The sequence below is a fragment of the Bombus impatiens genome, unplaced genomic scaffold, assembly GCF_000188095.3.
Source record: "Bombus impatiens unplaced genomic scaffold, BIMP_2.2 scf_0023, whole genome shotgun sequence".
In the NCBI taxonomy this organism is placed as follows: Eukaryota; Metazoa; Arthropoda; class Insecta; order Hymenoptera; family Apidae; genus Bombus; species Bombus impatiens.
Window position 1 is genome coordinate 284,269 of NT_176442.1, and position 20,995 is coordinate 305,263.

Consider the following 20,995-nt stretch of genomic DNA (forward strand, 5'->3'; position numbering starts at 1 on the left):
AGGGTTTACAAATAAATTTTTCTCTTCCTACAAAATCTTTTATATCTATATTACAATAATTCAAATAATTGCGTTGTGAATTTATTCTTTCTTACTCTTTTTCAATAAAATGCATTCTTTTTAGAGAATTCTAATAATCAGTTAAGTTTTTGTACCTAAATTTTCTAAATATTTGATATTTTATCTAAATAATTATATTTGTTTAAGTAAATAATAGTTGTTTTAGATATTTAAAAAATAAAAATACGAAACCATTATCGCCTGTAGTATGGGAAACTTATACTCAAACGTATATTTGGTTGCCTCTCTAAAGGAGCTCAATATTTAAATCAAATTGTTAAAATTTTAAAAGAATCTTTCGATATGTACGATCACATATTTATCTTATTTTAAAAATGGAATATATAACCATGAAAAGACTGATCATTTATCTTAATGATAACCATCTATGTAATGATATACATATACATATATAAATATCCTCCAAGAGATTATAAATTATAACAAGAATGATTACTGAAAAGTGATGAGAAAGATATCGTACTTTCAAAAAACAATCAATTCAATATCAATTAATGAAACTCTTGATAATATTTTTTTGTGAATGCTATGTAATATAAAATCAATATTTTCGATTATAATGTTCGATTATGAAAGTGTAATTGAAGCATCAGATTTATAAATAAAGATCTAGTAAAAAACAAGTTACTATTGCAGCAAAAATATATTTTATATAGTATAATACATTTCATTCAAATGAGAACAGTACAAACATTTTAAACAAATGTCAAATTTATTACAAATGCTCTCCCATATAGATAATAACAAAAATCGCAATAAAATATTTATAGATTCTTGTAGAAAATTATTGTAATGTTAAAAAAGTGTGCATATGGATCATTATGCTACCTGTACTAAGAAACTAAAAAATACTAAGGGTATATATTGAAACCAAAGCAAATTAATATTCTCGACATGTAATTAAAGACAGTATAAATATAATATATTGCACTAGTATGAATTAAATTTTCTTACAATACACATATATATATATGTACATTTTTTTTCTTTTATGAAATAACATTAAATGCAAATGGATTATAACTTGATCTCACTGAGATCAATTAACATTCCCTACTAATTCATAACCATCCAATTTTAGATAAAACCTCTTTAGCATCTTCGAATACTTTATCTGGTGATTGCATACTATTAATTTTGTATACAAAGTTTTGCTTCTCAAAATACTCAATTATAGGTAATGTATTTGTGATGTAAGTTTCGTGTCTTTTGACTAAAACTTCCTCATTATCATCAGACCTTCCACTTCCTTCTGCACCACGATTTAAACATCTCTGGGTACATACTTCTTTACTACATTCACAGAACAATACCCCTTTTATTACACATTTTTCTGACATTGCCTAAATTAAATAAAAGGTATTACAAAAGAAGGTAAGCATTACACAATTTCGTCCTCGTATAGAATCTTTCATTATTTAAACAAGATACTTATTGTTATCTTTGTACCTTATTCCAACCATCAACATTGTCCTGGTTTCTTGGAAAACCATCAATCAGGAACCTTTTATGCGGACTATTGCTGGTCTGCATAGCATTATCTAGAAGACTGCAAGTAATTGCGACTGGCACAATTTTTCCATCTTTAATATAATTTTCGATAAGTTCTCCGTACTTTGAATTCGGCTTCATACGTTCCTCTCTTAACAGATCTCCAGCTGACAAATGGACATAACCATATTTTTTAGTGATGTACCTGCACAATGTTCCCTTACCCGCGCCAGGACCACCCAAAATAAATAAAACTTCGAATTTCTGTTTTGCAGACATTTTAAAAAGCCGCAGTCCTCCTGAAAGTACCTTGAACATAAAATAATACCAGTAATCGTAATCAGTTACACGTTACACGTAATAAGTACCTATACTCATCTATCGTCCTATGAATATTAACATGGAGATATTAAGGGGGTTTTTCAAGAACAAGGTTTTTGGTATACAGTTCAACGATTTTTCCCAATTTTGACTATTTCACTACAGTTTTTTTTTTAAGAAGCTTTATTTTACTATTACAAGAAGAACTCAATCGGGGAAGATCGAAAAAATAGTATAGTTATTGTCATTTTTTTTTAAAATGCATGAGATTAAAAATCTTTTTTATTTCGTTAAAATAAATAAAAATATAATATTTCTTCAGTTTATACCACGGTCCTGTAAGCAGGTCTCAACACCTGCTAGGGAAAACCACTCGAAAATTGAGTCGAGAAAAATCATTGATATGTATACTATATATTAGAATATATGTATATCAATTTAATTATCCTATCATTCTACTAACATAGGATGTAGATGATATAAGATAAATAAATTTGAATCACGATTATATAAACAGGTCTCGACACCCATATACTGAAGCCTAGGGGAAATTGTTCGAAAATTGAGCCGTGGCTGGTTGTAAAAAATCAACATAGAAGGTTTTCGTTCTGCGCATGCGTGACATGTTATAAATGTCTCAGATAGAGACAGAGATACTCCACCCATCTCTGTCTATCTCGCAAAAACACAGACTTTGTTGACTTTTTATGTTGATTTTTCATGCCTAAATATTGCCCAATTTTCTAGGTTTCCCCTGGTGAGTGTCGAAACCTGTTTATACAATCATTATTTTGATGAATTAATTGTAACATAGAAATACAGGGACCTAGTACAAATTTGATTGGCTGGTGTGGGGTGTGATGTCACTTCCGGAGAGCGGGATATTGTAAGTACTTGAGTATATGAGCCATAGTAGCTCTATCTGGTAGTACCGCTGAGGTGCTAACTTTGTCCTGACCAATTTTCGGATTCACTTCTACTCATGAACATATCCATGCTTTCGGTCACAAATGTCACAAATGTTACCCCTCTCTCCCGCTGAAGTCGCTTCACCCCCCTCAGTTATTATTCGGTCACTATATTTCTACGTCTATGAGATTAACGTGTTATGAAATTAACGTTTACAGGGTAGATATGTTAGGATTTTAAGATAGTTAGATTAGGCTAGGTTATATTTTACAAAAGAAAGAGAAATGCAGGGGGAGAGGCAGGATCTCCCCTCCACTCACATATTTGCTAAAGATTTATCTATCTATCATAATCCTATCATTTACAACTAATATCAGAAGCATTAGTGAAATATTAATTGATTAATGTATATATATAATTGATAATATTATTATCATATATATTAATATATAGTGTAGTGTTATATATGTATAAAAAAATACTATTTTTTTAAATTTATTTATGATCATATGTTATGACATACATGTATGGTGACGTATGCGTATATAAATCTCAATATTTTTATGAAATACGTTTTAAAGAAATAGAATTATAGGCATCTTTATCTCTTTGTTATTTCTATATAACACAATATTTAAGTATATTTTTATTTAGTGTATTTCTATATTATCTAATTATTATTTACTTAATTTATACTTACTCAAATTAAGAAAATATTATGTACAATTAAACAGTATCTTCTTGAATATGCCAGCAGATTCGACTCAGAATAATTGAAATGTTACTTTACCATGTATTTATTATATTGACAGTACAATATCATCTTAAGTATCGGCGTATCGAAATATACTACGCGATTGCGTATTGTGCGCATGCGAAGTATGTGTTATGCAAGATTACATCCATGTAATACAGCTATAAAGTATGACGATTCAATTTTATAGCACATTTTATTGCATTTCTTATGTAATGTAAAAAGTACCACAAGGTTTGTTATCAAGATGACTTAAAAGATATACTTAGTAACATTACTAAGCAAAATGTACGATTAGTATTTGCAGTAATTTATATTTAACCACAACATGACGTGAATTAAAGGAAATTGAGGTTATGTCAGATTCCTAAATATTATTTACAACTAATAAAACACGAAACTATGATAATGATGCAATTGTATCAACAATTATTTGGACGTGGGAAATGTTTAAAATTTTACCTGCAATTTAATCAAAGAAAATGTGTTGTAAACTATTTGTACTCTTGCAATACGGTTCATACCATATCTTGCATGTATGATAAACATAATTATGAAAATGATAAAACACCAACGCAAGAGAAATTAAAGTCAATTAAGATCTTATCGAATACGGGTGATGAAACAATAGAATTTGCTAAAGCAGCAAATGTTCAGTCAAAACAAAAACTCACATTTGCAAAATTAGTAAATAATTCTCCACCTAAAATAAAACCATACCTGAAACTCATAAGATTGGATAGACCAATAGGTAAGAAAGAAGTTAGTTAAAAATTATTATTATTACAATCATAATATAAAATGAATGTAACTTATACAAATAATGATCAGTAACTTATAAATGTAGGATCTTGGTTATTATTTTGGCCATGTGGTTGGAGTATAGCCATGGCAGCAGCACCAGGTGCCTTACCAGACCTTCAACTTTTATCTCTTTTTGGGATGGGTGCATTCATCATGCGTGGAGCAGGGTGCATCATAAATGATATGTGGGATCAAGATATTGATGGGATGGTAATATTGTCTTGACAAATATTTTAAGATAAGATATTATGAGGACATTTTAATGCTAGGTAGCCAGAACAAAAGATAGACCCTTGGTTACTAGGGAAATTTCACCCCTACAATCATTGATTTTCCTTGGAAGCCAATTAACTTTGGGATTGCTTATATTGTTGCAACTAAATCTTTATAGTATTATATTGGGTGCAAGCTCACTAGGTACTACTTTTAAACAGTTTATATAAAACAGTATTTCTTAATTTTATCAATTAATTAATGCCAAATCATTTTCAATTTTCAAAGCATTATCTTTATTATAACTTATTACATATATATAAAAATAAAGAAGCAACTGGAGATCATCTTATTAGTAATAGAGGATATAAAAAAGATTGTGTTTCATGATTACAGTTTACTAGTCTTTCTCAGAAAATTATTAATTAAAATTTAGAAATACTGTTAAAGTAAATATCTTTAAATCACTAAACTTTTTGTTACAGTCTTAGTAATAGTATATCCAGTTATGAAAAGAGTAACATATTGGCCACAATTGATCCTTGGTATGACTTTTAACTGGGGTGCTCTTTTGGGTTGGTCTGCAGTGCATGGTTCGTGTAATTGGTCTGTATGCTTGCCACTTTATACTGCTGGAATTTGTTGGACACTTTTGTATGATACTATATATGCACATCAGGTAAATTTCAACTTTCTGATATATTTGATTTAATATGTTACATAATTTACTGATGTAATTTACTTTAATGTGCTTTCATATATTCTCTACTTTCTAATTATAGGATAAAGTGGATGATGTTATAGTAGGCATAAAATCAACAGCTTTAAAGTTCGGAAATAAGACTAAACTTTATTTATCTGGATTCAGCACAATCATGATAACAGGGTTACTTGCATCAGGTATATTAACTGCACAGACTTGGCCATATTACACTGCAGTAGGATTAGTTGGTACACATCTTGTTAATCAGGTATGCATTATATAATTTTGAAACAAGTGTATAAGGAAAAGTTATAATCTAAAGAAATATTCAATGTACATATCTTTTTAGATTTATAGTTTGAATATCAACAATCCTGCAGACTGTGCCAAAAAATTCATCTCTAATCACAGGATAGGAATGATTCTCTTTGCAGGAATTATTTTAGGGAATCTCATAAAAGATACTAAATGTAAAAAAGATGACAATATCGTACAAAAATCAGAAAACGAATTTACTTTTATCAAAGAAAAGCAAGAGTAGTTGCATCGCTATTATAAATGACTATTAAATATACGAACTGAGATACTACAGAGGCAAATTATATGTAATAGACAGAAAGCACGAGGTAAATAACTGGCTGGTTCCAGTAAATTAAGGAATTACATAGTCTTAATTATATGTTAGGTGCCATAAAATAATTATTGATTACAATGTTTACCAAGGTGTCTTTAGTATCATTGACAATTCAACTCGGAGTAATTTAAATAAAAATAATTTTTATTTAATACTATTCCAAATTTATGAACTGGAAGGTACACCAAAGATTACAGCAGTGTAGATAGAAAACAGTTACTGGAACTACTGTTCTGAAATATTGATTATAATAGACAAAAATATAAGTAAATACTTTTATATATATATACATGTTGAAGGTTTAAATGAAATGGTATAATATTATTTAGCCAAATGAAATCAATTAGAAATAGGATTACATAATGTAATTTGGTTTTCACTATAGTAAGTAATTAAATTTCCTTATTTATTATTTTTAGGTCATTTTTTAATAAAGTATTTGATGTGCATATTTCTGATATTTCCAAGTGATTTGTAGTGCTTCGTCGCTCTAGCATCTTCAAGTCATATTGTTCTTGAGTTAATAAGGATTTTTTCATTTTGTCTAAAAGTTTTATATTTGGCAGTACTATAGCTAAGTAGCCTGCTCTATGTGGAGGTTCCAACAAGAGCTTAGGATTTTGTATTAGTGCTTCATTTACTTCTACCAATTTGCCAATTATACAACATTTTATAACGTACGTTTTTTCGTTTGAACAAGTAATTATGCAAATATTAGAATTCATTTGTAAAGGTTGAGCACCATGTTTACTTTTACCAGAAACTTTATTCTGAACTCTATCTAATTTATTGCTAACTTTGAAGTCTACTTTTATTATATGTTTATCATCTTGAAGAATTGCGTGACTCGGAGCAAGAGTAAGCATGCAAATTCGGTTACTATGCATTAAAATACAAATGTCATCTGCGGGACTTTGTACATCTAATTTATAATAAGCAGTAAAATATCGATCTGTAATTGTAGGAAATGATCCATGATATTTTACTCCTTCCAACATGTCTGTAACATCATTGTCAGGAGGAAATGGAAATAAACTATCATCATCATCATCATCATCTTTATTTGATAGCAAAATACTTTCATCTTCATTATCTATTAAATCCATCATTTTTTGACATTCAGAATGTTTATCTGTGTCACTTTCATCTTCTAAAACACTGAATGAATCATTTTCTATATCATTAGATTTAGTTCTTTTTTCTACTGGTTCATTGTTATCTGAGTTAATATTCATTATTAAAATAATAAATTTTTAATAGTGTGAAGATTTATTTAAAGCTCGTTTAACAAAGTTAAGGTAGATATTGTACATTAAATGTACATTTTAGATTATATAGTTAATCCAATTTGTTGTTTTTAAAAAATATTGCTGCTTAACTTCTTCCAATTTTTTTCGCTAGAAACAAAATATTATATTACAAGATTAACGAAACTTAAGGAATTTTGATCATTCAGAAGTAACATTTAAAACTTACGTCTTTATGTTATGCACAAAATCAGTTGTTTCTTAATATAATTACACTTATTACCACAGATAAACACCACAATAAACAATCATGAAAAAAGTTAGGTTACATCCACATTAAACTAAAACATATGTAATGCATGTCAATCATTTCTCACTTTACTAGTTTTATTTGGAACTACTTATCACAAACGATAATTATTAAATGAATTTGTAGTACTGTCTAATATAACGTGTATGATATTTAAGTTCAATTATTAATGAACATAAGAAGTTGCAAACTAATTAAATAATTTATTGTAGTAACTAAATTTTATTAGTTACGTTAATTACATTCAATCATTTAATATTAATTTACAAAATATAAAATATAAAATATGCAAAAACATGCAAAAACATTTACGATGTTATATAGACATATCTAATATCTTTTCTGTATTTATATTTACAAAATGTACTAATAAATTTTGATCCTAACAAACTCTGAAGTCGAATTGACTTCGATCGGAGAAATTCGAACATCTTATATTCACTATTTTATATAACCAGGGAGGAAGTACATATATATCGAACTTGGTTTCAGTTTAAAAGATAAGATACTACACATGAGAGAAAGAAATTGAACGTTAAAAATATTTTCTACTAGATTATTAACATTTTTATTGTTGTTTTTATTATTATCTAATCTTCTTTTTGCTAATATCATAAACGAACGAATACTAATATATAATTAAACTTCTTAAAGCACGATCTCTACATAGACTAGGATAAAATTTTTAAAAATTTTAAAAAAGAATTCTGAGAGAAAAATAAAAGACTACTTAACTATATGTATAATTAGTGCAAAAAAATTGTTACCCTCTATCGGTAATTAAATTTACAATCTGTTTTTTAAAGGCATGTTCTGAAGTAAAAACTAAAGGCTATTACTCATTATTCCCTAGATTTGCTAAGACTCTATTGGGCAAATGAAACTTGGAAAAAACAGATTGTGAAAGAGATATTAAACCACAATAAAGTGATATCTATAAAAGGAAAGTCAAGGGAAGTTGAAAGAAAACGCAATAAAACGAACCTTCTATGAATTTATTTTGTACCGTGGTCTGCGTTGATTCTTCTTGAAAACAAATTGAAAATCCCGAATAAAAGTTCCTATTGTCCTATCTGTGGTTATGTTTGTCAAGGGTTCAATTCATTTTAATATATATACTTTTAAACTGTAAACGGTGCCGAATAGCGAGGAATTTTGTAAATGACTTGGCAAAACGTGACACTATTTTTATATATCTACCACGTCATCGAGCTAAACGGGAAAAGGCACTTTAACGGTAAAATATGTGTTCATCGAAACTTTTAATATCGTAATCTGAGCAAAACATGTCAGAAAGGAAAGTGGATACAGAAATTGTGCGGCAGCAGTATACAAACGATACGAGCCTTATTGATGAAACTGAAATCATCGATGTGTCTGTTTTTGATTTTGATGATAGTGATGGCTGGTAAGTAGTTCTAAGATAATTTATAATTATGTCGAATGTTTACAATAGTTGAATTGTTTTAGCTACTGTTTAAGTTTCAAAAGAATTGTCATTTTCTTATAAGATTATCATACTTTGTTATTATCATACATTAAAAATCTTAATTTTTTGAAAAAAAATTAAAAAATTCGCTGATGTTTTATAGAAATACTCTTTAAGCTTATATTTTTTTTTATTCTTAGTACTAAAAATATAACAGCTTTTAAGAATTTAAGAAGCATATATTTCATAATGTATGCAAGAATATGTATTTTAGTTTAATGAATCATTTGGTAGATTCTATATTTGTCTATGTAAGCTTCTGTTGAAGCAATAGCTAATGATTATGAATTATATCTCTTGTTAGGTTGTACATACCATCAGAATATAAAATGGAATCCACTGTCCATGATTTGTACACCTGGTTAAAAACTGAACCAGAGTTAAATTTTTCAGGTATTGAAAATGTCAATCATTATCTTTTTACAATATATTTATTTTATATGTTTAATTTATATATATTTTATTCAGCTAATAAAAAATCTATTGATACAAGAACATTTACAAGATCGAAAAAGCGGTCTAGTAGAACTACTTTTGAATCTATTTTGGAATCTTTATCTTCACCTGTGTCAAATACATGGAAAACTTCGAATTTTTCAAATATAGAGGAAGATGTAAGTTTATTTATATTTATATATTATACATATAGTATATATGCTCAAAGTATAAGTTTAAATTTAAGTATATTTCTTTTTCGTATGTAGTTAAACAAATATTCAGACATATCTACTACAAACAAAGAAGAAGCTGTGCCTCCTATGTTAAAAATGGCACCTAATACAAATATTAATTTTCTCCCTGATGAGCCTGTAACATCAGGCCAAGAAAGCATGGAAGTATTCTTAAATATGTCTCAATCAAAGGGAATTGACTCATTTATTAATTTAATGGAACCTGGCCTTAGTGATCCACTGATGAACGTTTCACAACCTTCTATTTTTTATTCATCTATCACTTCATTACCTAGAGATGATTCATTACATAATACAGAATGTAACAGAGATGAGGAATCTTTAAATATAACTCAGTTGTGCAGTCAAGAAATTTACAAGTGTGAAGATATTAAAGATTCAAATGTCAATGAAACTTTCTTAAAAAGTAATGAAGCAGACAATAACAAAAGCTACTGCCTGAGCACAACGAATAAATCTGATGACATTGAAAGAGAATTAAATGAAACTTATAATGCTGATGAAGCTTCTGCAATGGTTGTGTTATCAAGTTCAGATAAAGATAGATTTAGTATAACTAAGTTGTCTTCCACATATGTAAATAAAGATGATACTAATACACAAATATTACAATCAGAAAATAGTGAGAGAAAAGAATTATGCAATTTAAACACTACATATCCTTCGGTTTTTCAAAAAGCAGAAAATTCGCATATTTTAGATACTACATATTGTACAGCAGATACTGAAAAAGCAATTAATGGTATAATTTCAACTGGTAAAAATGATATGCAATGTGATAAAGATCGAGTATACGATTTGCAAAAAGGTATAGTTCATGATGTATTGAAAGATAATGAACCTTCCATACCTTCTACAGATTCTTCTTTTACACTTCACGATGATGCTTTCAACCCTATATTCAAGTTGCCTATTCCTCTTTGCAACCAGTCAACTCCCAAAAGTATAGACATGTTAAATTTCACGCATAGAACGATTACCAAGTCTAAGCCTTTAGAATCATCTCGAGTATACAACACAGCTTTAAATTCAAATTTTAAAGCGCCGACATTGAGGAAAGAATTATTATCGGAAATACACAAAAGTGAAGATCATAGACTGGATTTTACCTTCAATCATGTAATTAAAGAACACCAAATTGGGAAAACTAAGAAGGAAATCAATGAGGCTCTAAGCCAGAATGTCAAGAATGATATTCCTATAGAAAATAGATACAATACATATAAAAAGGAATCACCAATTAACAAAATTAAACTTCATGCCGAAATAGCAGACGAGGCAGGAGCTTGTATTAAAAATTCGCCAGAAAAGAAATATTATACATTCACAAAAAAGAGTAGTAATCATGGTGGCAAAACTGACATGGAAAATGCAGAATCATTTGATAACGCGGACGCTACATTCGTAAAACCAATTTCAAAATTACAGAAGCGGAAGCAACATGTACCGCGGATGTTTTCAAAATTGCCACAGTTTCTTCAAAAGTCTAATCCGAATCTTGTATCAAATTCGTTGAAAACTGTTAACATAACAGGTACAAATGTGTCTAATTATGGATACATGAAAGGTTCACAACCAAACATTGTAAGAGATGTTGAAAAAACTCTAGCAAACAAATTGTATTCTCTCGGAAAAATGAGAAGTGGTTCTGAACAACGCCTTTTAGAATTGAATACAGGTGTTGGGGAACTTCAAGTATTAGGTGCTGCAGGATCTACAGAAAGTATTGAAAGTACACATAGTGCTCATAGTGCACCTGATTTAGATGATAGACTTAGTACATGTTCGGATAGTAGCCACAATTCATATACAACACAGCCAATGAATATTGAACAACTGCATCAGATAGTACGGATGCAAGAAGAAAGTTAGTAATATTTATATCATGATATTAAAAATATATTATGTTATATAAAACATAATGTTTATATTCCTTATATTTTAGGTTTGAAACAAGATGCAACATCTGGATTAAATAGACGAGTTTTAGAAAGTGCTTGGGTTGGTGTAAAAAAAGATTTGTCTTCTCCTATACTAAAGAATGGTATTGATAATTGTGACAGTGATTCACCATTAAGTATTGACTTCAATGTTAAAACAAGCTCTCCAATATTAAGTCCTACAAGATCTAGTCAGTCAATAAATACTGATGGTAAGTTACAATAGTGTATTTAACAATCTTCATATAATTTTGATTGTTTCGACTATATAAAAAGTACTTACTAATGTGTCTTTTTAAGATCTATCTACAGAAACTGTATTGAAACAACAGAATGAAGTAGACATGGTAAAAAAAGTTGAAGTGAGTTTTTTGTTTGTTTTATGTATATAAACTTTGTTTACGAATAATTTTTAAGACTACTTGTTAAATGTTACACTATCATACAGGCTTTTAATAAACCAGTTATGAAAGTTGAAAATAAAACGAGACTGCGACAACCAACAAATTGGAACACAGGCAATAGACCTTCAAATCTTATGAGCGCTATTCCTAGACCACCATCACGCATACCAGCACCTAGATTTGTCAGGCCAACCGCAAAGAATATTCAAGGAGATATAAAACGAGGATATATGTAAAATTATAAGGGGTATCCATAATCAAAGTATGCGTTTTTAAATAATATTCGTAATTTAATCTGTATTCATACTGCAATTTGTATAAAAGATGTTTTAAGTTATGATCTTGGAGGGAAGATGATAAAATTCAGTATTATTAGATTTTCAAGAATAATAAAAAATAGAACAAATTGAATTTATATCATACTCCTAACCTTTTTGAGACTGTTTATGTTTATAAAAAAAACAACAAATTTAAAAATGAAATATCTTTATGACAATTTGGTGTACAAATATTTTTATCAAATGATCTGTTGAAAGACTATTTAGAATATAATGTTTCATGTTAACCTTCTTTTATCTAAATTGCTTTTTTTAAAATATTGAGATATTTAAAACCAAAAATTACCCCTCCAAATTTTTAGCTTTTCAGTAATTATTTATAGAGTCCTTATATTTTAATCTGAATGATTTTCATATATTGCGAAAACGCAAAAATATAATGAATATGAATTGCTATATTTGCAGCATGAGATAATCCCTGTTACATGTGTAGATATATAAAAATCATTTTTTATAAAAATGTTGTTAAATATAAAATGGAATTGTATGTCAACAAGAGAGTATATGCACGATGTGTGTATTCCACTTACAGGGTTAATAATATACCAGTAACATGCTGTGTGTAGCTATAAGAGAAATTTTTGGATCTGACATTTTTATAAACTTTATTGTCAGGAAAATCACATGAAACAGTGAGAATGGACTGATATGAAAAGTATTTAAACCTAAGAAAGTATTTAGAAATAAGTTTATTTTATACTATTACAAAAAAAATCACATTCCACGTAAAAAAAAACTGAAGAGAATAAAAATTTACAACAAAAATATTCAAGTGATAAAAATAATAATTTCCATAAAGGGGTATATACAAAATATGAATTTTGTATTACATGTAGTTATAGATAGGCCTGAAAGAACATCAAATCGAAATTTTTTAATGCAATTTTTTTCTACAGAACAGTATTAAAAGTTTAGGGTTTAATCATTATTACATAAATTTTTATAACGACATGTAAAGTGTATAAAATCATCTAAAAAGAACTAATATAGTACCATTTTCAATATATATGGCCTATGATGTGTACTAAAGTAAATAATTAGATTGAATACACAGCAATTTATGGTATATTATCGATTCTATGCGATATATTTGTATATTTTTAATACCCTTGAGCATAATTTCTTGCTGATCTGCAATATTTATATTTTTAACTCTGATTTTTATAATAACTTCTATATTCTGGAAATGAATGCTTTTAAATACATGAGAATTAGTGGAATGCTCTTCTGATTTTATAAACTTTTACATCTTAAATTATAGTTACCAAAAGTTAATTAAAAAATTGTTCGTATATCATAGAAGAGGTCAATGTCAATTTAATTACTAGAAATTGCAAATCTTTAATAATTCTATTTATATATTAAAGTGAAACCAAAAAATATGCTTAGTACGCTGAAAATTGAAAATTTTAATCATTCGTATTAAAAATGTATATAAAATATTTAAAACTCTTGAAATGTTTTGTAGTACATTCTACAATAGCCTTCCATAAAGTTATAAAAAATATAATTCATTTGAAATTAGAAAATGTAATTAAAAATGGAAAACTAAAATATCTGTGAAATACCGCATTTATCTTTTAGGACAAATAGAGTAAGCTCCTCCTAGAATAAATTAATTACTGTTTCTAATCAAAAAGTATCATTTGTTAAAAAATAATATTCTGTGTTACTTTAATAAATATCTCTGAATGACGTCACTTCTTTCCTATGCTATGGAGCTTACTAAACAATGTGTACAATAAATCATCATTTATTGTATACCTTGTGCATTTCATTTCCGTCCTGAAACATCATTTTTTATATTAAACCAAGAAATTGAAGATTATAACATATCACAGCGTACAGATGCTTAAGAAAAATGCATAGTCAGTTAATATACAATTATACTATATATTATATTATATATATATATTAAATTCAAGTTCCATTACTATTTTAATTGCTGACAAAATAATATGCTATGGTAAATACATCAAATATCAAAACTCTATATAAATAAATCAGTAAACAAGTAATAATTATAATTAGGATATCCGTGAAAAGTTTTTTAATGATATAAATTTTAAAGCTTTCACAATGGACTTTATAGTTTTTGGTATTTTCAAAAGACTCATTTGTAAAGAAGGCTTTGCAATATTATAGACTCTTCAAGTATGTTTTATGTACATGGAAAAACATTTATATGAAATGATATATTTTAAATCAAGTTTGCAAGCGATTTGTCTTAGTTAGTATTCTGATACTTGACACTCTGTTCAACATTCCTCTTCTGTAATTCTTTGCTTGAAGCAATAACAGCAAGAGGAGCAATAAAGTGCTCATTCATTAATGTGGTTTTAAGGTTATTATCAGTTTTATACGCATGGTTACAACTTCGATATTGAATTCATTTGACATTGAATTTTAATGCTACATATTTTATGATAAATCGTTGCGCTTGTTGTGTTATGTTTGAATTTGTAATGATATAAGCTTGGATTTATAGTTATTTTATAACATACAATATAGAGTATATTTGATCATATTTTAAAATGTTCTTCGAATACCAATAATTCTATGCAATTAATTTGGCACCCCTCTATAGTAGTAAATTAAGGTATAAGAAGTAAAAAGTAAAATTGGAAGGTCTAGTTTTACAAGATTCTAGTTTGGATACATTTTTAAATAGAAAAGAAAAAAATATTGATGAAAATAAAACAATATTGAAAATAGTAATATATTTAATATGACAGTGGAAAACACAAGAATAAGATTCTTGAATAGTATTTCTGTATATCATTTCTTCTTTTGATTAAACAAATATTCAATTAAAATTTGAGAACTTGTATTCATGTTGTAAATAATAAACGTAAAAGTGATAGTCACATTAATCCTTTATTTATATCTTTGAATGTTAGACCTTAAGTGCCTTCATTGTATTTCAATACAAAAAATTTTTTTTATACATTTAAACTAAGGGAATTAATTACCTGTTCACTAATCTTATCGTTCAGTATTGGTGTAAAACTTTCATGTGATCTTTTTCTATTAAAGTCTCTACTAATAAATGTTATGGTCATAAATATTCAACCTTTCAACCATTTTCTACTCCTTTTGTGCCAAGAATTATAATTCCTTCATATCTTTTAAAAAATGATTTATTATATACAAAATTAATGTTCATATAAATCTATTTAAGTTATGGATCTGAAAACAAACCATAAAAAGTTGCAATTTGTATTTATTTTCAGATTGATGAAAATATAATACCCATTGAACACTTCAATTCACAACATTAAACATGATAAGCTAATTACAGATTTTACTTTTTAATGTGTACACGCACACTCACACGCAATTAAAGTATTATCAATACATCTTAAATGCTATTTGGTATTAACATTACTGAAGTAAAAAATAAGTCCAATATGAAATATTACAATTATAAAATGTCTAATTGACATTCTAAATAATATTAATACTGTTTACTTGTATAGTATTTAAATTGGTTTTGCTTTATCTTGATAAAAATGATTTTCCTTTCAGTAGCACCTTTCTTTGATAAAATACACATTCATTTTTTATAAATAGCAGTACTTTATCACAAACAAAACTTAAGATGTATAAAATTTATAAAGTTACAAATTTTCTCCAATACTTCTATAATGTTGTTTTTCGCGTTGCAATTTGTTGCAATTTTACATTTGTTTACATCTCACTTTACTTTTTGTTATTTTATCTTATTTTATTATATATATATATGAACATTTAATACCATATATATCTAATTCCCAGCTGCATAAAACACACTAATAAATGATCTTACAAAACTTTAAAATAATAATGAACTTTACCTTTTGTAAATTTGATGAAAATAGTACATGATTATTAAAATGCTTATAAATGTCGAATTCAATGGATGAAGATTTACATAATGAAATAAAAATTGTCAAGTTTTTCTTTGCAATTCCCTAATGTGCAATTAATGTTATGTAAAGGCACAGCATAAAAATATTTTTATCAATGCTTTAATGAATTCATTCTACATTATACATAAGTATCAACATATCTTTGGTATTTTTATAAATATAAGGGATTTTATGTCAATGATAACATGTTTTTTGAACAATAAGTTGTATATCAAATAAAAATACTTGATATGTATTTTGAATGATACGTTTAGACAATGATTAACAGATCCATTATAATACGTACACTGAAATCGTGGTTACACTGCTATAGCAATATCTTTGACTAGTGCACTTAGATATTAAAAAATTTTTCACGCAGTGAGATACAATATTATGCACTGGGAGCTATACACAACATATTTTCATGTAAATAAAAACATATTTGTCATTTGTAAGATTATTCCCAATTCTAAGAAAAAGTAATAAATTACATACAAATCCGTTTGCAAATAACTGATCATTTATCTCCTTAATGTCAGTTCTAAAAAACATTGCAGATAAATATTACCTTTAATCTTACTTCTCATATAATTTTTTGTGTTATTTTATTATCATGAGTGTAAAATGTGCTTGATATCTTCAAGCAAAGATATATAGCATAAAAATAACTCGACATATATGTATTCCATATACTTTTGATACAAAGATTCATTATCATCTGTTTAGGCAGTAAATTGTGCAGTGTATCAATATTAATATCATTGTTATAAAATATCGTTTGTGTAAAAACCTGATCATGATAATACCAAAATGTGAACCTTGTAAATACCAGACATTTGATTGCACAAACATAGTTTAAAATATTTCAAATATTGAATAAGAGAGCAAACAATTAATAAAATATAAATTAAAGATTGTACAGTTTGTTTTTAAATTATAATTCTTTACCATGTATATTATTCATCACTGAACGTCTATAGGCAATATTATTATTACAAGTATTAACAATAAAACATTGCATGTGCAATATGAATCAAAATGCACATTATAGCACAATATATTAGGATCAACAACAATACAGTTATAACTGTTATCTTAATCCTTGGGCGCAATGCATCAAATGTGAAATGTATGTTTAGCATTTAAAAACAGTATCCATATATAAGAAAAGTGAACACACGATTTATACCGATTATCCTTACATCAGATATCAATAGAATAGTTATTGTTACGAATATGCTTGTAGAAAAACATCATTACAATCTGTTGATTGTCCATTGCGGATTCTTCTAACCAGTGTAGTTTATCGCCCATAGATGTATAATCATTTTTATGTTCAATTATGAATTATATTATTCACAAGCTAACTTACTATCGAAGCTACTTAAAGCGATGGCAAATGCTTGAAGCGTGCACAATGGAAACCTGTAGTCCATTGTAAAAACATCTTCTGCCACACGGCCAAATTGCATAACAACGTAATCAACTAAAACACAAAATCATAAAGTGATTTTCTTTAATCTACAGAAGTGTGACTATTATAAACTTTCCAAGTATTCTTTCATCTAAAATATTTCCTTATGTCAAAGGCATAAAATACAAACCATCACTATCGTGTACCACTTGAAAATTTTTCACAGACGCTTGAGTTACGCGTCCGTGGAAATTAAGTACATATGACTGTGTGTCATCGTTCCATACAGGAGTCTTATTGTGTAATTCTATTAAGTTGTCCATATTTTTTGTTTTCCATCGTTCTGAGGAAATAAAAAATAAAGAGTAAAAATACTGATTCAATAATATCTGCATTAAAATGATAGTTTATATATACCAAGAAGTGTTTCGGACTCATCCCGTGGACAAATCTCAACTCTTTTTTGATCCGATGTCATTCCCGGGATAATGACAGTCATTTTACGTGGCCCTTTAAATCCTAAAACGTTAGTATCGTATATTACCGCCGCTAATTCTTGTCTGGGATTAAAACGATCGTCTCTTTTATCATCTTTCATTAATGAATATCCATTATCGTATACGGTAAATTGTGTTCCCAGAAGATTTGATCTTAATTTTCCAATATAAGATTCGCCTGCTCTTGAAAGGTCCGTAGGATCGGTAGAAATTAAATAGTTACTTGTTGTACTTTTTTTTCTTTTACGTCCAGCTAGTAAGAAAATCTATAAATGAAAAATATATTGTTTGCGTTTTGTAGATGTATTTGTTCTATAGAGATTTTCTAAAGAATCACATACCTTCTTCCCATAATCACGTTCTAAGTGTAAAAAATAAGTTGGGTAGAGGCCACGGTCCATACCCTTTCTATCACGTGTTATCCTACATTTGTAATGCATTTTTTTATTTGCTGGTTGTAATACAAAATGCTCTATATTCCCTTCCACGTTTCCCTCTAATTCTGGACTCTGAATGATAAATCAATGATACATGTTTTAGATGATATATAATTTTTTTTAGTTAAAAGCAAACTTACTGAAGAATTATTCTCCCTACTGATAAGTGTGCTAGCACCATCTGATGGAGCTACTCTAAGAGGTGAAGGACATGGTAAAGATTCCGAAGGAGAGTGTATATCTATAGGTGACGATTCTTCATCTGCACAATCTGCAGCTTCCATAGTTTGATAAAAACCTCCTTCTGTGCTTACTTCTATGACAAAAATGTGACATTCATATATCTGTTATAGTTACAATTAAATTAAATTAAACATCTAATTAATATACCATGAATCCTTGATTCCACATCCTTATTTTCTGCAAAGGTATTTAAATCTGGGTTTGTGTGTGATATATTAAACTGTAATGGCCCATCATATCCTAAGAAAAACAAAAATTATATATTTCATTATAATTAACTTTCTTACCTCATTAAACTTACCTCGAAGCTCTTTGTTTGGATTCATCCATTTTGTAGAATGACTTGTAAGCTGAGTGCTTGATATGTTAGATGCCTGTACCATTCCACCAGCGCCACTTTGTCGTTTTTGTTTCATTTTTTGTGCAATTAATTGCCTCTGTAATTGATAAAATCATTATAACACCAAATGTTTTAGAAAACTGAAATAATAATTTTTAATTGGAATTTATGAATAAGAAATATATATCAAAAACGTGAAAAACATAAAATAAATATATTTTTTCACAAATTCAATGCAAAATAGAATATTTGTTGTCTTGTCAAATCGAATTTCAATAAAAGGACCATTATATTATAATTGCTCTATATACAAATTTATAAATATTTAAATGACCTACTTTCTGTGCATGTATACGTATGCGTGTACATATATATATAATAGTATAATATACTATTATATAGTATATTATATATAATAGTATAAAGCTAAAGAAATAATTTTATTATTTCTGTCTTCCTATAACATGATATGTACTCTAATAACATTCTTTCATCTTTTAAAGTATTACAAATACAAAATACATGATTGTGATTTAAATGAAAATTCAACATTTCAAAATTATCATCAGAAGAATTTAAATCTATTACTTGCGTACCTGCTGTTCGAGTTTCTGTTGTCTTAAATCTAGAGATGTCATATTGCCGACATGTACTAACAAGAACTGTCATATGCGATTGATTTTCACAAAATAATTCAGCTTCTCACGAGAACCAATTTGTTTACGCCAAACATATTTTGTCGTCCGTGGCTACCTAGGCAACCGTACGATGGAAAACCCTAACATATTTTTAGGGAGAAATCTTAGCTCTGTTGGTACTTACGCCGGGGAAAAGTTACAAAAAACTACATGGAAAGGCACTTACAACTATTATAAGTAGTAATAAATCGCGCATTTCCATTCAGCAGAATTAATTCCCGCGCATTTCTTTTTAAAAGCAATTTAAGAACATTTAAGAAATGAATCTTAAGGAAGCATTTTCGAATTATTTCCTTTATTAACTTTCGAGAATTATTAGATATATTCTTCATTACGCATTCAAATATTAACATTACATAGAATGGTGAAACTTAAATTATGCGATACAATTAGGATAGTTGGGATAGTTTAAAGTCGTAATGTAATCAAAATGAATAAAGTCGAGATGATTAATAAGTAGACCGCGGATTTTTATGCATTTATGAGAAATTTAAAAAGGCAAAAATATATAAAATATCTAAATTAGACTGCTCGCACTATTTAGTAGGTGAAATAAATTTCCACTTAGCTTTTTCTTTGCGTTTATAAAAATATGAATTTGCATAAATATCTGTAGTCTATTCAATAATTATACAATTCTCAAATTAGTCAAGCTATGTATAACATTTATTAACACTTACATGCGTTATTGTGTTGTAAACTTCATAGTATATATTTTACATATTTTTTATATTACTACTCAGTCGAGTGATTAAAGATATATTTTATGTTATGCATGAATTATTTGAAAATAATATTTCTTATTTTTCTTGTAGCAGTTTATAAAATACATTAAATGCTCATACTTCATAAAATAAAGAATTAATTATGATTCCCAATAATTATTAATTTCATAAACTTTTGAAAATTGTTTTGTACAAAACCAAAAAGTACATGAAAACAGGCACTATAGTTATTAAAAAGTTGTAGGTATATTGTAAATTAATATTGTGTATACATTTATGAATAATAACTAAAAATGAACTTTCAATCACATTCTTAAAGTTTTCTGAAAATTTATTGGCATATTTATGGAAGAAATTCATAATTATTAATGACTGGGAATCATTGGTCTACTGAGATCACATTTTTACAGTTCTGAGA

At 27.7% G+C, this 20,995-nt stretch overlaps 5 protein-coding genes across 7 annotated transcripts; 2 read left to right on the top strand and 3 right to left on the bottom strand.

The window, feature by feature from the left end:
- Positions 1 to 974: 974 nt before the first annotated feature.
- LOC100741048 (UMP-CMP kinase) lies at positions 975 to 3,715 on the bottom strand. 2 transcript variants are annotated; one of them, XM_003484845.4, is made up of 3 exons: positions 3,503 to 3,715; positions 1,531 to 1,881; positions 1,013 to 1,424 (listed from the first exon to the last, which is right to left on the bottom strand). In XM_003484845.4, exons 2-3 carry the CDS (start codon positions 1,849 to 1,851, stop codon positions 1,143 to 1,145), a joined length of 603 nt encoding a protein of 200 aa, XP_003484893.1. In that variant the 5' UTR covers positions 1,852 to 1,881; positions 3,503 to 3,715; the 3' UTR covers positions 1,013 to 1,142. The 2 variants fall into 2 exon arrangements, with proteins under 2 accessions (XP_012241146.1, XP_003484893.1); XM_012385723.3 differs by lacking the exon at positions 3,503 to 3,715 and having other exon boundaries at positions 975 to 1,424; positions 1,531 to 2,143.
- Positions 3,716 to 3,875: 160 nt separating this feature from the next.
- Positions 3,876 to 6,283, top strand: LOC100740927 (4-hydroxybenzoate polyprenyltransferase, mitochondrial). The gene is made up of 6 exons (XM_033320915.1): positions 3,876 to 4,307; positions 4,404 to 4,570; positions 4,630 to 4,777; positions 5,059 to 5,252; positions 5,356 to 5,544; positions 5,626 to 6,283. Exons 1-6 carry the CDS (start codon positions 3,959 to 3,961, stop codon positions 5,815 to 5,817), a joined length of 1,239 nt encoding a protein of 412 aa, XP_033176806.1. The 5' UTR covers positions 3,876 to 3,958; the 3' UTR covers positions 5,818 to 6,283.
- Positions 6,034 to 7,986, bottom strand: LOC100744872 (protein Abitram). The gene is made up of 3 exons (XM_012385714.3): positions 7,910 to 7,986; positions 7,387 to 7,498; positions 6,034 to 7,307 (listed from the first exon to the last, which is right to left on the bottom strand). Exon 3 carries the CDS (start codon positions 7,143 to 7,145, stop codon positions 6,303 to 6,305), a length of 843 nt encoding a protein of 280 aa, XP_012241137.1. The 5' UTR covers positions 7,146 to 7,307; positions 7,387 to 7,498; positions 7,910 to 7,986; the 3' UTR covers positions 6,034 to 6,302.
- A 409-nt stretch (positions 7,987 to 8,395) lies between these two features.
- On the top strand, positions 8,396 to 14,935 carry LOC100741323. Its single transcript, XM_003484847.4, has 7 exons — positions 8,396 to 8,875; positions 9,261 to 9,349; positions 9,425 to 9,570; positions 9,661 to 11,515; positions 11,594 to 11,800; positions 11,889 to 11,950; positions 12,037 to 14,935. Exons 1-7 carry the CDS (start codon positions 8,754 to 8,756, stop codon positions 12,226 to 12,228), a joined length of 2,673 nt encoding a protein of 890 aa, XP_003484895.1. The 5' UTR covers positions 8,396 to 8,753; the 3' UTR covers positions 12,229 to 14,935.
- A 598-nt stretch (positions 14,936 to 15,533) lies between these two features.
- On the bottom strand, positions 15,534 to 20,088 carry LOC100741445 (protein king tubby). 2 transcript variants are annotated; one of them, XM_012385975.3, is made up of 8 exons: positions 19,751 to 20,088; positions 19,116 to 19,251; positions 18,962 to 19,054; positions 18,712 to 18,884; positions 18,476 to 18,643; positions 18,055 to 18,400; positions 17,828 to 17,980; positions 15,534 to 17,709 (listed from the first exon to the last, which is right to left on the bottom strand). In XM_012385975.3, exons 1-8 carry the CDS (start codon positions 19,790 to 19,792, stop codon positions 17,576 to 17,578), a joined length of 1,245 nt encoding a protein of 414 aa, XP_012241398.1. In that variant the 5' UTR covers positions 19,793 to 20,088; the 3' UTR covers positions 15,534 to 17,575. The 2 variants fall into 2 exon arrangements, with proteins under 2 accessions (XP_012241398.1, XP_003484896.1); XM_003484848.4 differs by having other exon boundaries at positions 18,712 to 18,887; positions 19,751 to 20,084.
- Positions 20,089 to 20,995: the final 907 nt, after the last annotated feature.